Source organism: Dipodomys merriami, unplaced genomic scaffold, assembly GCF_024711535.1.
Source record: "Dipodomys merriami isolate MVZ:Mamm:240054 unplaced genomic scaffold, mDipMer1.0.p SCAF_82, whole genome shotgun sequence".
NCBI lineage: Eukaryota > Metazoa > Chordata > Mammalia > Rodentia > Heteromyidae > Dipodomys > Dipodomys merriami.
In genome coordinates, this window is record NW_027206424.1 from 6,219,758 (window position 1) to 6,234,123 (window position 14,366).

Sequence of the window (14,366 nt, forward strand, 5' to 3'; positions counted from 1 at the left end):
GTCAGTTTGCCTTGTGAAGGTTAAAATGTGTTTGTGACTTTAACCAAGTATCACTATTCTACAATACTGTGAAATATGTGAAATTTATGTAATCACCTAACCTCAATTAAAAAAAAAAAGAAAAGAAGGGGTAGGTTAGGAGCGACGGGTGACAATGTTATCAGACACTTTGTATTCATATACTGTTTTGTAGAATGGGAACTTCTTTGTACAACCACTTAAAGATAATAGAAAGAATTTAAAAAGAATACTGCAGCAACTTCAGCACTCTGGACAGTATTCAAGGCGCCCGTCCTCAGAACCAGCCCACTTTCTCACCATATTTCCCCTTTTTCATTAGCATTACTGAAGTGTGGTTTGTATATCATAAAATTTAATCAATTTTAAACATATAATGAGAGAGGCTTCCTAGGTATACAACCATGAAGATGCCACCACAGTGGCCTTTTCCAGTGGAACATTTCCAGGACCTCGGAGTTTGCTTCGTACCTGTTACAGGTGGGATGTAATCCCCATGCTCAAGCCTTGGTCAAGCTTGATCTGTGTTCTTGAAGGCCCATGGTCCTGGATGCTACTCAAACAAAGCTAGTGATTTTCCAGATGCAATGGCTTTTGCTTATAACCTTAGCCAGAGAGACAGAGACTGGGGGAATTACAGTTCAAGGCCGATCTGGGCAAAAAGTTTGTCAGACCCTATCCCTACCAACAATAGTATTCCATAGTACATGGCTATTATCCCAACAATACAGGGAAACGCAAATAGGAAATTCATGGTCCAGACCCGCTTGGACATAAGCAAGACCCCGTTTCAAAAATAACAAGTTAAAAAGGAAGGTAGAATGGCTCTAGCCGTAGTGCCTGCCTAGCAAGTGGTATGAGTCCTTGAGTCCAGACCTCAGCACTGCCCGGGCTGGTTGAAGACAAGTTGTTGGGGTGAGGAAAAGACAGCCTTTGGAGAGCTAGAAAACGAAAGGAGATGAGGCCATTTCTGGCAAAGACCTTCCTGCCGTGGAGTTTCCGGTTTAGGGCTCTCTGGGGTGTGTGGGCACATCAGACAGGCAGTCACCAGGGCAGTTTCAGATGTCAGGTGGTTGCTCCTCGGATGCATGGTCTGCTGCTCTCTGTCACTGCATCTTCTGCATCTGTAAAGCTCAAGAAAAGTTACTGATTATAGGGTCTTACGACTCTTGTCATTTTAGTTCTTGTTCCTAGGAATAGTTAATTCTGTAACCATTAGTAACTGAAACAGCATCTTTCCCCCAGAGAACATGGGACAATAGCAAACAGCTAATTTCCCCCAAGAGAACAGGAACAGTAGCAAAGAACTGGGTTTCCCCAGAACACTGTGTGAGAGAAAAAGTGTGCTCACTTTGTGAGCACAAAGAAGGTAGCCTTTGTTGGAGAGGAGTTTTTAACCAGTTCAGTGGCTTTTGTCAAAGGTGTATTCTGCATTATAGCCAGTGGGAAACCAACAGCATAGGCTCAACTGCAGGATCTCCAACATTAGATACTTAAAATCCAATAAAAGCAGGTGGAGTTAGAAGGTTTAAGCGTTTAGCTTTTCCACTAGTAATACTCCCTTAGCGTTAACTCTACAAAAATATGATGGAAATTGAGTGACATAGTCGGTAGAAGCCATGTCTTAAGACATTTTCAGTGTCAGTACTGGCCTGGCTCACTGTAGCACACTCGCTGTGATGGATGGGGACAGGACCTGGAGGGCTGGGAGGAAGGTGTCTTTCACCTCTAATCTGGCCACAAATGCACAGGACGTGGATTGTTGGTTTCAAGTCTCTCTTCAGGGAGAGAGCATGCTTTGTGCTCTCTACACCGCAGTGATACTCAGACACTAAGCCATAAGGGACTACTGATGGTAGAGGGGGATTTCAACTTCAGAGAATGACTTGGAGGTAGAGGTCGATTTCAAATTATAGGCGATAACCTCCAAGAACACAGTATGTCTGCAGTCAGAGCCTGAGTCAATCTGGCCTGTTTTCACATTTTCTATCGCAAATGGCCTGTTCTGAGTGGCTAAACCCTTCAGTGTGGTAGGTACCAACTTCAGACACCAGAATCACAATGATCTCATCACAGCCCACTGGCCCTATGCCCAGAATACACCGAAATCTACTTCTTTAACTTTCCCTGTGGTCCTCTTTCATTTCTTTTTTCCCAAATATATTGATTTGTTAAGACTTTGAGTGTGGAGGAGATCATCAGCAACCCTAAAGGTATATAGTCATGATGTAGGATGGAAGATCATACACTATTACATGGCAGATCAGTCCATTTTGTAATAAATGCTGACAATCGGTGGCAGTTAATCAAACTCTTTTAGTCTTGTTTAAAATGAAGGCAATAGTATTGGTATTTTGTGAAGATTTCTATCAGCATCTATCAGTTGTAGGTTTCATCTTGATATATCCAAATGTTTATTCCCTCTTGATGACACTCACCCCTCCAAATAAATTCTCTTATAAATTCTCCTCCCTTTCCCAAGTGGCCTATGCTATACCTAATTCTGAGGTTTCTTTTGCAGATTTTTCATCTGGATGACCTATCTATTTGTGATAACGTCTCCTATCTCTTATTGCCTTGAGGGCTATCTGTGCTCTTGAGTCTAGTAATGTTCTTTGAATAACACGCACCAACATTTGATGCATGTATGCTAATAATTCTCTTGTAGTTTTTGTGTTCATGCTCTAAGATTTATATACCTGGGGCCACTTCATTGGTTGAGTGGGTTCATCATTGGTGGTCTTGCAATCGAAGCATTCAAAGTGCTCTGAGAGTACGGTAGTGGGAGGGTGCAGTGGTTTCACTCCATAGCATTGCGAGATAGACAGCTCAGTGGCCAAGCTTCTGCCCTCATATGCAAAGCACCACACCTAGTTCCCCAGTACCACTCAGGTGGAGGAGAACGAGCTGGTGTCTCTGGTGTTTCCATGTGTTTGGGTTGGTGTTATATGTGAGTTGAAGGTAGGCTAGTCAAAGGTTAGTTGTCTACTTTTGTGCTGCTTCCACCTTTGCGTACTGGAAACCACTGCTGGATGCTAGATCTAATGGCTGATTCCTGTGTTTGGCTATGTGTTACAAGGTGTCCAATAACCAAAGATCAGACAGACACAGACAGACAGACACACACACACACCACAAACATTACTAAACCATAAAGAAAAATGAAATGTCATTTTCAAGAAAATGGATTGGAGATCATTGTGAGTGATTTCAAAACCTAAATGACACATATTTTGCTTATTTGTGGAATCTATGCCTGAAATGATGATGGTACTAATGCTTGTATGTTATGGTACATGTGTGGGCATTTCTTTAAGTCTGTGACTGTTCTCAAAGTTTAGCATACATCATCAACAGCCAGTTCCCTGTACATAGCAAGCTCTACTCCAACTTGAGTACACGGGAATTGAACTCTTCCACATCTTTATTGATACTGCTTGTCTACCTGATGTGATTTTAATTTACAGCCCCCTAATTACTAAAGAGATATAGCATGTTTTATATTTACTGAACATTCAGAAATTTCCCACATGAAGTGGATATTAATCTCTTGATGTCCTTTCTGATGAGTTATCTATGTTTGCCTAATAAAAAATCAAGTTATATGTGATGTTATTACTCCATATTTTGCTTACCTTTGTGCCCTTGAATGATACCATTTAATGATTAAATGTTATTTAAAAATTTAAATTTTAGCCGGGCGCCAGTGGCTCACGCCTGTAATCCTAGCTACTCAGGAGGCTGAGATCTGAGGATCACGGTTCAAAGCCAGCCCAGGCATGAAACTCTTATCTCCAATAAACCACCAGAAAACTGGAAGTGACACTGTAGCTCAAGTGGTAGAGCACTCGCTTTGAGCTGAAGAGCTGAGGGACAGCACCCAGGCCCAGAGTTCAAGCCCCACAACTAAAAAAAAAAAAATTAAATTTTAAATATTTTAAAGTTAACATAATTTAACAAATAGAATCATTTTAATTTTATCCAATTAACAAGTATTTCATTTTAATAGTTTTAATATATTTTAAAAAGAATTCTCATTATAAAAATCCAGAAATGGGGGTGTGTCTCAAGCAGTAGTGTGTCAGCCCTGGGCAAATAAGGGAAAGTCCCCAGGACCCCGAGTTCAAGCCCCAGTACCTGTACTACATAAATAAATAAGTAAATTTCTTTAAAATTACAATTTAAAAATGATCTAATAATCAATTTATGAGGTTCCTTTCCAAAAGCACTTTAAACTTTTAAAACTATGGCCCTTTTGAATGGTGTAGGGGGCAAATGCTACTATCTTTGCCTTAACCTACTATTTGACACAGCAATGTTGATCACAAATTGAAAACAGCTCTTTGGGGGCAACCTTTGTCACTCAGTTCAACATGCACCTGCCTCCTTCTAAACACTCTCTGTGTGCCCCTTGGCCCTCTCTCCATCAATACTACAGAGCTTCACTGCTCATATGCCATGCAGAAATGTCCTCTCGTCATGTTCATTTTAAACATTATGTTGGAGCCATTGGGTTTTTGTATTTCTGTATTTTTTTAAAATGGGCTGTGCATTTACATAAAAGTAACCTGAAAAATGTGTTAAAACTTTATAATAAATTTGTGTACCATGTTGGACATAAATGTAATACAAGAATTTCTAATTCATAACCACAATGTCTTTCCATTTATTTAGTTATTTTAAAATTTCTAATTATATAGTTTCTTTGGGAAGAATTACACAAATATGCCAATACCACAAAATGTGATTTTTTATATTGGAAGAATCCATGTAATTTTTTTGCTATTTCTTTTACACTATGTAAATCTCAGCTGGAGTGGAATAGGCTAAGTTCTTTTGTTGGGGTGAGGTGAACCTCTGTAGCGCTGAGGTATAAAAGGTATTAACAGTGGATCTGAGGGTGTGGGTGTGGCTCATGGAACTCTGTCAGCATTGTTTATTGATGTACATGAAATTGATGTACATAATTGGTCAGGCTCTCAGTCATCTTGGGGAGGGCACAGGAGAGGTTTCTGTGGAGTGCCGGTCTGCAGTTACAATCTGCTCACATGATTAGCAGGTGTAAGAAGTCCTGCCTGCTTCCAATTGGGGATTCCTGTATCTTAGGTGCTCTGTGTGCACACACCATGTTCCTGACCCAAGGAAGGACATGTGGTGACACAACACTACACATCTCTCTCTTGCCTCCATGGACTACATATGAGCCACTTGGGGCTGTCCTTCTTGTCCACACCAGATGCATAGATTGACTTCAATGTTACTGCTGGACTGTGCCTTTCTTGTTTAATAAACTTTAGAATCCTAAGCATTGTCAGGTTTGGTCCTGGACACTGGTATACATAGAGATGATTTTTGAAAATGGACCTGAATGCAGCAAACTAACTTTTGCTTTCATTTAGCCACCCTGCAATTTATCTGTATCCTTTTATCTTTATCTGCATCCTTTTATCTTTCTAACGGTATATATCTATCTATAATGTATATATACACTTAATAATTATTTTCTGTCTGCAAATTCTGAGGGTTTTGTATGAACAGACGTTGAATTCTATGAAAGGCCTTTCATTTATCAAATGAATTTTTTGCAGCAAACTGATAGAAGTTACAAAGTTACTACTATTCATGAACTTAGCTAAATACATTTTTACATGTGGTATTTTATTGCCACATAGTTCAGTTTGCTAATTTCTATTTGACATGAAAGTCATTTTGATAGTCTACATCAGTTCACATCTAACATAGGTATGATTAACCTCACTGTACTGTTAAAAAGAACTGGAGTTTTGAGGTTTGCTGCTGAAGACACTGGACAGATTGCCCACCTTGCCATCTAACTCCACTCTTCCATAGAAACAGTGCTACCCAGTCTGGGTGGCTTTTTGAAACCTCTCTCCTCACTGTGTGGTGTCACTGACCTATCTGGTATGGTAAAGGGAAGGAATCTCTGGTATTTACTGTATCTTGACCCAGGAGCTAGAGACTGTGACTCTCACCACTGGCCTTCTTCAATGGGTGGGTACATCTCAGTGGATCTGATATATGCCTCAGATGTAAGGACCATGGAAGTCCTAGCACTGACCTTGTACAATGGGCATTTGTAACAGCTTGTTCCTGACAATGAATGGTTTGATTAAATATTTTGTGTCCATGATAACACAGAACACACAAATCTCAAGTCACATTACTTTTTCCTCCCTCCCTCCCTCCTTTCCTTCCTTCTTTTTCTCCGTGTGGGTAGATGAGTCTCATCTGGAACTAACTCGGGGCCTGGGTGCTGTCCCTGAGCTTTGTGCTGGCACTCTATCAACTTGAGCCACTGCTTCCCTTCCGATTTTTTGGTGGTTAATTGGAGATAGAATCTCACAGACAGTCTTGCCTCGGCTAGCTTTGGACCATGATCCTCAGAGATCTCTGCCTCCTGAGGGGAGGGAAATTACTGGCATCTGGCCACATACTTTTTCTTAGTGAGAGTGACTATATAGAACCGACTGGCTTTGAATCCTAGCTGACTTATCTTCATTTATTTGGAGAGCACTTGAGTTTTTTAGGTCTACATGAAGGATTTAAATCATCACAGGATGTTTCGGATCTTCTCAGCCTTTTGAGAAGGCCCAGATTTGTATCTTCCTGCCTGCAGCTCCCACTCCTACCCCTCCCTCTAGCACAGACTCAGCTTAGATAGTTTGTATCAACAATTTTATTTCTTGGATCCCCATGAGATAAGATTGGGGTGAGATGTGTCTTCATGGTTTAGGAGGGTATCAGGCCCTGCTTGGTGAGTGACTCCTGGTCTTTCTCCTTACAGATTTCTAAACACTTAGGACTGGCCTGTGAGGAGGTCAGGGTCAGAGTGGGTATTCTTATACACACGCCCCAAAATCATCCCTTCCTATCCTTCTATGACCATCAAGGTTAAGTATCTAGTGCACATCTTTGCCATGGCTGTGTCCCTCGCTCAGTGCGCTTGCTCTTAGAACTCCCCGTACCCTTCTTGCCCCCCTTCCCCAGCCCTTCTTCAGGAACTGTCTTTGCCCTCTGCCACCTAATGCCAGGACTCACCGCCTTTTGTGAGGTGGCCTCTTCTTGCATGCTCTTGGCTTGAGCGAGGATCTGAGGCCCATGCTTTTCTAAGTCTTCCTTCAGCCTAGTTAGGAAGTTGTAAGAAGAGGGGAATGGGTGCCATGAGGAACAGAGGATGTTAGGCGAGGGGCGGGAGAAGGCAGCCCTCGTCCTCCCTTCTGCGTTGGGGGTGGGCAGAAGGGTTCCGTGCCCACCTCGGCTGCTTCTGCTGCAGCTGCTGGCACTTCTGCTGCAGCTGCTGGCACTTCTGCTGCAGCTGCTGGTGTTGCTGGGCTGCAGCCTCCAGGAGCTCCGCAGCTTTCTTGTTCTCCTCCTTAAACATTTCCCTGAGGGTATGGTGGGGTTAGCATCAGCCACTCCTTATTCCTGCTCCCCCTTCCCTTGCGTATCTTACACTGCTGCAGCTGCCTCCTGGCTCCGGAGGAAGAGTCCCTCCGTGAGGGTGGAGGGTCCCCCAGGACCACACAGGGAGAACAGTCGATGTTTCACATCCTCTAGCTTCACCTCAATCAGCTTCTCTGCAGAAGGAAGGGACAGTGAACAGTGAGAGCAGGCAAGGTCAGGGCTGGGTCGCCTTCCTGCCCTGGCCTTACCTTCCTTCAGCAGTTGATCCTTGTTGCTGTCCAAGGCACAAATCTCCCTTGCTAGATGATCTGGCCTCTGAGGACAAAACCAAAGCCTGTCCATACCTCCTAGTATTTCCATACCTAGGAGAAGCCTGCCTGGACCTGGTCATTTGACCCCTCATATCTCATTTCCTAGTACCCTGGCTCCTCTCTGCACACCAGCCAAAGCCCAGCTTTAGGGTCTTTTCTACTGGCCATTCCTATTCCCTGTCTGTTCCTCCACCCCCCACACCCCGCCACGGACCTCTCGTGAGAAATAGCTGCTGTGGCAAGTATTTAGTCACAGAAGTCTAGAGTTCCTACAACTCTGGCTGTTGCCCCAGCATGGCACTGTAGCTTCCGTCTCCCTCCCCTCCCTGTGATGGCCTACTCACTAGTCCTCTTCCCCACGGACATTGCTTCCCAAGGCAAACACTGGTCATCTGTTCCCTGCTGTCTCCCCTGTGCCTATGACAGTCCCATCATATCCAGGAGTGTTCTGGATAGGTGCTATCAGGGTTCCTCCTAACCACTGAATGGACACACAGGGCAGCAGGAGTAAAGGTGTTCAGACCAGCAATGTGGACACCAAACAGAGGAATGGATTTGGGGTGATAGTGGTGATAGGTGACTAAGGCTTGCAAATGGGCAATATGTGGGAGTTAGGAGGCATGGATCTGAATGACTCACATGAAATTCCCAGAGGTCCTTGTGTTGGCCCATCAGAGTCTCCAGCTGCTGCTCAAAGTCCAACCTGGAGGCCAACCACACAGGCATGAGGCTATGAGCCGGCAGCCTGGCCTGGGCCAGGCATCGTAGGGACCTTACTCATACTCTTCTCCATGAGGAGCACCTTCACCCCCTTGGCCCTCCAGGGCTCAGTTAGACTAGCTCCTCTCACACATCCTCAATATGATCTGATGCCCCCAGCCTCATGTACTGGAGTTTACCTCAGCTGCCTCTGTTTATTCTTCTCTTCCTCAATCCGGGAGTTCAGAGAAGAAATCCTCTCCTTGCACTCTTGCAACATGGTGTGCTTCCTGGGAAGAAAGGCAATCCTCAGCCATTCTCTGACTGACTTTCTTGGAAAGGAACTAGGGTTTTTTTCCCTCTATACCTCTCTATTTAGATCCATATCTGTAATGCGGTGGGAGGGGTGAGAGGAGGACCTATTCCTAGGTTGTAAAGATTTGGGAGATCAGGCTGAGAAGGTACTCGGAGGTGGAGTGCTTGCCTTGCATGCATGAGGCCCTGGGTTCGATTCCTCAGCACCACATAAGCAGGAAAAAGCCAGAAGTGGTGTTGTGGCTCAAGTGGGCTAGCCTTGAGCTGAAGAGCTGAGGGACAGCGCCCAGGCCCAGAGTTTAGGCCCCCCGACTGACAAAAAAAAAAAAAAAGATTTGGGAGATCAATATGGGCATAGTCTCTTACCTATGGGCCTCATTTTCCTTTTCTTGGCAATGCAGCCGATGGATTCTCAGGGTTTCTACAGAGAGCAATAGGGTCCTATAAGTGCCTGGTAAGGCATCAATTCTGAGGAGACAGAACAGGGTCAGATCCTGTCTGATTGTAGATATCTTTCTGGATTAGTGAAAGCCACAGAAGGATGCGACCTCAGGAAGTTTCAAGGCCTTTCTCGAGTATAGAAAGAGGGCTTTCTGCAGGATGGCACAGGCAACAGCTCAAAGATGGAGGAGTTCAAAATACCTTGTTTTTTGCTCAAGATCTCCTTCAGTCGTATTTTCTCTTCATGCACTGGAAAACATGGTAATGTTTAGTTATCAGAAATCACCCATGGCTCTGACTGCCTTGGCCTTGACCTTGACCCAAATGTGGACTCTTGAGGTGAGCCTTCTCCCCTCAGTGCTCATACTTCCTTGTAAACACTAAGAACCTTTACATTTGTGAAAAGTGTGCGAGGATCCTGTGTGATGCCCATTAGGGCTCAGAAAGTCCTGTATGGCCAGGATGGGATCAGGGTGGTGTCTTTATGTAGGATGACTAGGGAAGGCATCTCTGAGAAGGGGATATTTAAGCTCTGAGATAAATGGTGGTATGAGAAAAGAGAATTGTGTTAAGATAACCCAAGGAGCAGAGGTGTACTCGGAGGGCATTTCCAGACCATCACCACTAGGCAATGCAGAGATGGGAAGAACTGGAGGCTGGAGAGATGGCAGGACCCTTGACCAGGATGAAGATGCTCAGTGTCTGGAATATTGGGTCAGGAAAGGCTCTAGACACTTTGGGGACCTCTAGTGGGCCGCAGCCAACTTACATGAGTCCAGTTCCTTCTGCAGAGCGTCCCAGACAGTTCTAGCCTCTCCCAGCTCTTCACTGGCTTTCTTTTTTGCTTACCAATGAGTAGAAAAGACATTGTGTGAGTGCAGCCTCCAGGTGCATTATTACCTTTCAAAGAACATTTCATATTTTTCTTCAAGTAAACGTGGAGGGGCCTAGATTTTCTAGACTAGGAAACCAGCTTTCAGAGTCTCAGGATCTTCCTGTTAGGCCAGCTTCACAGACAATGGTGGCACTTTCACACAGAAGGGCCCTGTGCTTTTATTTTGTGGCCTGTTATTGCTACTGAAATGTCAAAAGGTGTTTTTGAACAAGGGCTCCTGCATTTTCACTTTGCATTGGACCTAGCAAAACACACAAGCTGTCCTAAACAGCAGCCAAGCTCCCTGAGCTCACCTTGCTGAACCTCATTAATTCGGTTAATCAGGACCTCAATCCGTGGTTCTAGAGTTCCCACTGCAGGGAGAAAAAGAGGTTGACTTGGCAAACTAACAGTCCATATCTCTGCAACTATCACTCCACACAAACCCACTGACCATCTCCTGTGTTCAGGGGCTACATCATGGGCTCAAAGTAGGGACTATTAGAAATAATGAGTTAAGTTGTGGTAACTTCATTTAAAAGAAATAAAGTGGGTCAAAGGTTTGAAGAGTGGAGCAGGAACTGATTCTTGGATATGGGAGAGCATCTTGTAGGTCCCACATTTAGTAAGGGATGCAAGTTCTGCAACTCTATGGGTGAAGTGAGGGACTATCAGTACAGAAACCAGCCCTGGGGTAAGAATGAAACCTCTGGATCTATGGGTATTGTGGAAGCCACTTAGGGTGGCCAGCAAGGAACTTGGGACAGGATTTTATGAAAAAATTTTTATTCAGTCTGCTTATGCTTCTGTAATTTTGAACCATCACTATTTTTGGTTAAAAGAATTAGAATTTAAAAGAAAGTGAAAGCTAAGGGTATAGTTTCCTAAATTTCTGACTTGTGGGGGTTGTAAATGAATCTGCAATGCCGGACCCCAAGCCTCAGCAAACCTCATACACAAAGGAGACACAAGACCTTTCTGCAACTTTTTCACCATTTCCATCAAGTCTTCAATTTTCTGTGTGTATGTGTCCTGCCCTGTGGAACAAAACCAAACATTTCAAAACCCAATAGGGTGAAATGACAGGGGAAAGATTCAACTTGTCTGGGACTGAGGTGAGCTGAAGGCATTACTCTAGCTAGAGTAGAGCCTTTAGTCTTTGTCTTCAGGCACTGTGTATAACAGATGAGTTTGGCTCCTTCCTGGTCAGCCTTTCCCTATGTTGTACAAAGACACCATAGATATGCCCTTCTTAAAACTCAAGGTGATGTCAGGTGTTGTGGTCAAACTGAGATCAGCACTCACAAAATAATAATGTATAAAAAAAATAAGTTGCTGGATATGGCGGTGCTCTCCTGTAAGTCTTCAACCCAAGCTCTCACGACACTGAGGCAGGAGGATGGAGAGGGGCATGAAAGGCCTACAAGGTGATACTCCGTTTCAAAAATAATAATGGTTGGAGATGTAAGTCAGCAAAGCACAGCCCTTGCCTAGCACATGCAAGGACCTGGGTTCAGTCAAGTAATCAATTAGCATGGAGAGAGAGAGGGAGGGGAGGGGGAGGGGGAGAAAGAGAGGGGGGAGGGGAGACAGACAAAGAGACAGAGAGGAGGGGGAGAGAGTATTAAAAATGGAAATGAACTGAAAGTCATTGTACTGGCAGCTAACATAATCAATTAGGAAGCTTCTAAAAAGTGTTACACAAGGGACTGGGGATGTGGCCTAGTGGTAGAGTGCTTGCCTAGTGTGCAAGAAGCCCTGGGTTTGATTCCTCAGTACCATATGAACAGAAAAAGCTGGAAGTGGCGCTGTGACTCATGTGGTAGAGTGCTAGCCTTGAGCAAATGAAGCTCAGGGACAGTGCCCAGGCCCTGAGTTCCAGCCCTAGGACTGGGAAAAAAAAGTCTTACACAAAAACACAAGAACTAGTAACAAAATGTAGTCAACTAGTGGTTAATTAATACAAATACCTTCCTGTGTAAAACCAATGCTAACTATGAAACCTCCATTTAAGATATTTCATAGTAATTTTCTGTAGTCACTACATGTACATATTTTGATGAATGAATTAAAAGATGTAGGAAATTATTTATACTAGCATTGTAATAATGGTAACAAGACATCATGAGCCACCTGATATAAGAAGACATTATAACTGGGTGTCAGGGGCTCACATCTGTAATGCTAGCTACTCAGGGGATCTCAGCTGAGATCTGAGGATCATGGTTTGAAGCCAGCCTGGGCAGGAAAAGTCCCTGAAACTCTAATCTCCAAATAGCCAGCAAAAAGCCACAGTGGAGCTGTGGCTCAAGTGGTAAAACACTGCCTTGAGCATAAAGCTCGGGACAAAGCTCAAGTGAAGTTCAAGCCTCAGGACCAGCATCAAAAGAAGTAAAAAACCATTATCACCTATTGATAACTTGCTGAAAATGATAGTGATATTTATTAAAGCGTATGGTCTAAATTCAGAAGATATTTAGGGATAGAACAACAGTGTGTGGCACAGGGGGTGTAGTTAGTAACATCAAGAATAAGAAATCAGACAGGAAAGATAGCTGTTTAACAAATAAATCTGAAGGGGAAAGCGAGAAAAGAAGACACCCAAAGAAAAAATGCAAAAAAGATACAAGCAACCTCTGTAATTGGGTGTTGAAGGAGAAAAAAGTATTTTAAAACTTCCTGTCACAATCAACAAACTTTGTAAACTATTTGATGAAATAAAGGAATTATTGCTGCTACTATATAAATGTAGCAACAGTATCACTTTTCTGAAGGGAACTTACCTTTAGAGATACACATGGAAATATTTATGGATAATTATGAGATACTTTACAATCAAATAGGAGTGCGGATGTTAAAGAATAAAAAGATTTGTCAACAGTTGAGAACTGTGAAAGCTGGTAGACACCTGGATCCACTACAGCTGTTCTCTATTTAATATATGCTTAAATACTTGTCAATGGAGAGAGGGTAAGTAATCTTCCTCCTCAGCAGAATGGTGTTGTTGCTGGCTGACCGTCCTGGTGCATGCAAGCTCCTCTGTCACCTTGCATGGCTGAGGCTGGGCTTCTTCCTTGGGGCTGAGGATGGCAGAAGGGTGGGGATCTCCTTCCCTGCAGGACTCTGACCCTGGGTGATGCTTTTTTCCTAAGGGACTGGCTGACCCCGGACATCTGCCTCCCAGGGTCACCCTCCCTGGGGTCTGGCTGACCCCAGACATCTGCCTCCCAGGGTCACCCTCCCTGGGGATTGGCTGACCCTGCACACCTCCCTCCCATGGGTCTGGCTGACCCCGGACATCTGCCTCCCAGGGTCACCCTCCCTGGGGTCCGGCCGACCCCGACGCCTCCCTCCCTGGGGTCCGGCCGACCCCGACGCCTCCCTCCCTGGGGTCCGGCCGACCCCGACGCCTCCCTCCCTGGGGTCCGGCCGACCCCGACGCCTCCCTCCCTGGGGTCCGGCCGACCCCGACGCCTCCCTCCCTGGGGTCCGGCCGACCCCGACGCCTCCCTCCCTGGGGTCCGGCCGACCCCGACGCCTCCCTCCCTGGGTCTCCCTTCCCCGGACGCGGGCCAACACAGCGGCGCCAGGTTCCACCCGCGGTCTGCGGCTCGCGGCGGGCGCGAGGCGCCCCGGGCGGCCCGGGGCGCGCGGCCCGGCTTTCGGGAGCCAACCCCGGCGGGCACGCGGGGCCAGGCCCACGGCGCCCAGCGCAGATGGGCACTGAGCCCTCGGCCGCGGCCTAGGCCCGGCTCTCGGGAGCCAACCCCGGCGGGCACGCGGGGCCAGGCCCACGGCGCCCAGCGCAGATGGGCACTGAGCCCTCGGCCGCGGCCTAGGCCCGGCGGGGCCTCGGGCGCCCGCGCAGCCCCGACGCTCGTCCGGCCCGGGCCCAGCACGGCTGCTACCTCCGGCCACTTTGGGCCCCTCGGGTGGGTCCGCAGCTCCTGGGCGCTCTCCGCCAGCCAGGCTGGGCCTGGCCGCCATGTCTCCTCCGCGCCCGCCGCAGCCTGGACCTGGCCGGAAGTCAGGGCCCGAGGCGCGCGCGGCGGTTAGCGCGGGCTCAGGCGCCTGCGCGGCAGCTGCTGCGCATGCGCAACGCCACCCCTGCGACGCGGCCGGGCTTGGAGACAGTGGCGTGCGCAGCTTCCCGCGGGCTCCCGCCGGTGCGGCCACTCCCCGGCTCTTCACCCGCGGCCCCGTCCTGCAGGGAGACCCGTGCGACGTGGCCGCCGCTGGAGCCCAGGCCGGGAGCAGCCGCGCGGGGCCCAGCGGGCGGCGGG

General features: G+C 46.4%; 1 protein-coding gene across 1 annotated transcript; it reads right to left on the reverse strand.

The window, feature by feature from the left end:
• Nucleotides 1–361: 361 nt before the first annotated feature.
• Nucleotides 362–14,094, reverse strand: LOC138819819 (synaptonemal complex central element protein 1-like). Its single transcript, XM_070011376.1, has 13 exons — nt 13,992–14,094; nt 11,040–11,120; nt 10,398–10,457; nt 9,979–10,053; nt 9,411–9,458; nt 9,135–9,189; nt 8,654–8,743; nt 8,394–8,457; nt 7,692–7,758; nt 7,493–7,616; nt 7,293–7,424; nt 7,078–7,162; nt 362–1,142 (listed from the first exon to the last, which is right to left on the reverse strand). Exons 1-13 carry the CDS (start codon nt 14,068–14,070, stop codon nt 1,125–1,127), a joined length of 978 nt encoding a protein of 325 aa, XP_069867477.1. The 5' UTR covers nt 14,071–14,094; the 3' UTR covers nt 362–1,124.
• Between the last annotated feature and the right edge of the window lie 272 nt (nt 14,095–14,366).

Bases quoted from the DNA above. Each gene is read 5' to 3' on its own strand.
- LOC138819819 (XM_070011376.1), bottom strand. From the start codon at position 14,070: ATGGCGGCCAGGCCCAGCCTGGCTGGCGGAGAGCGCCCAGGAGCTGCG. The intron at 8,458-8,653 runs GTAAACTCCAGT...GTTGGCCTCCAG, and splicing joins AATAAACAGAGGCAGCTGAG to GTTGGACTTTGAGCAGCAGC. The intron at 7,425-7,492 runs GTAAGATACGCA...CCATACCCTCAG, and splicing joins CAGGAGGCAGCTGCAGCAGT to GGAAATGTTTAAGGAGGAGA.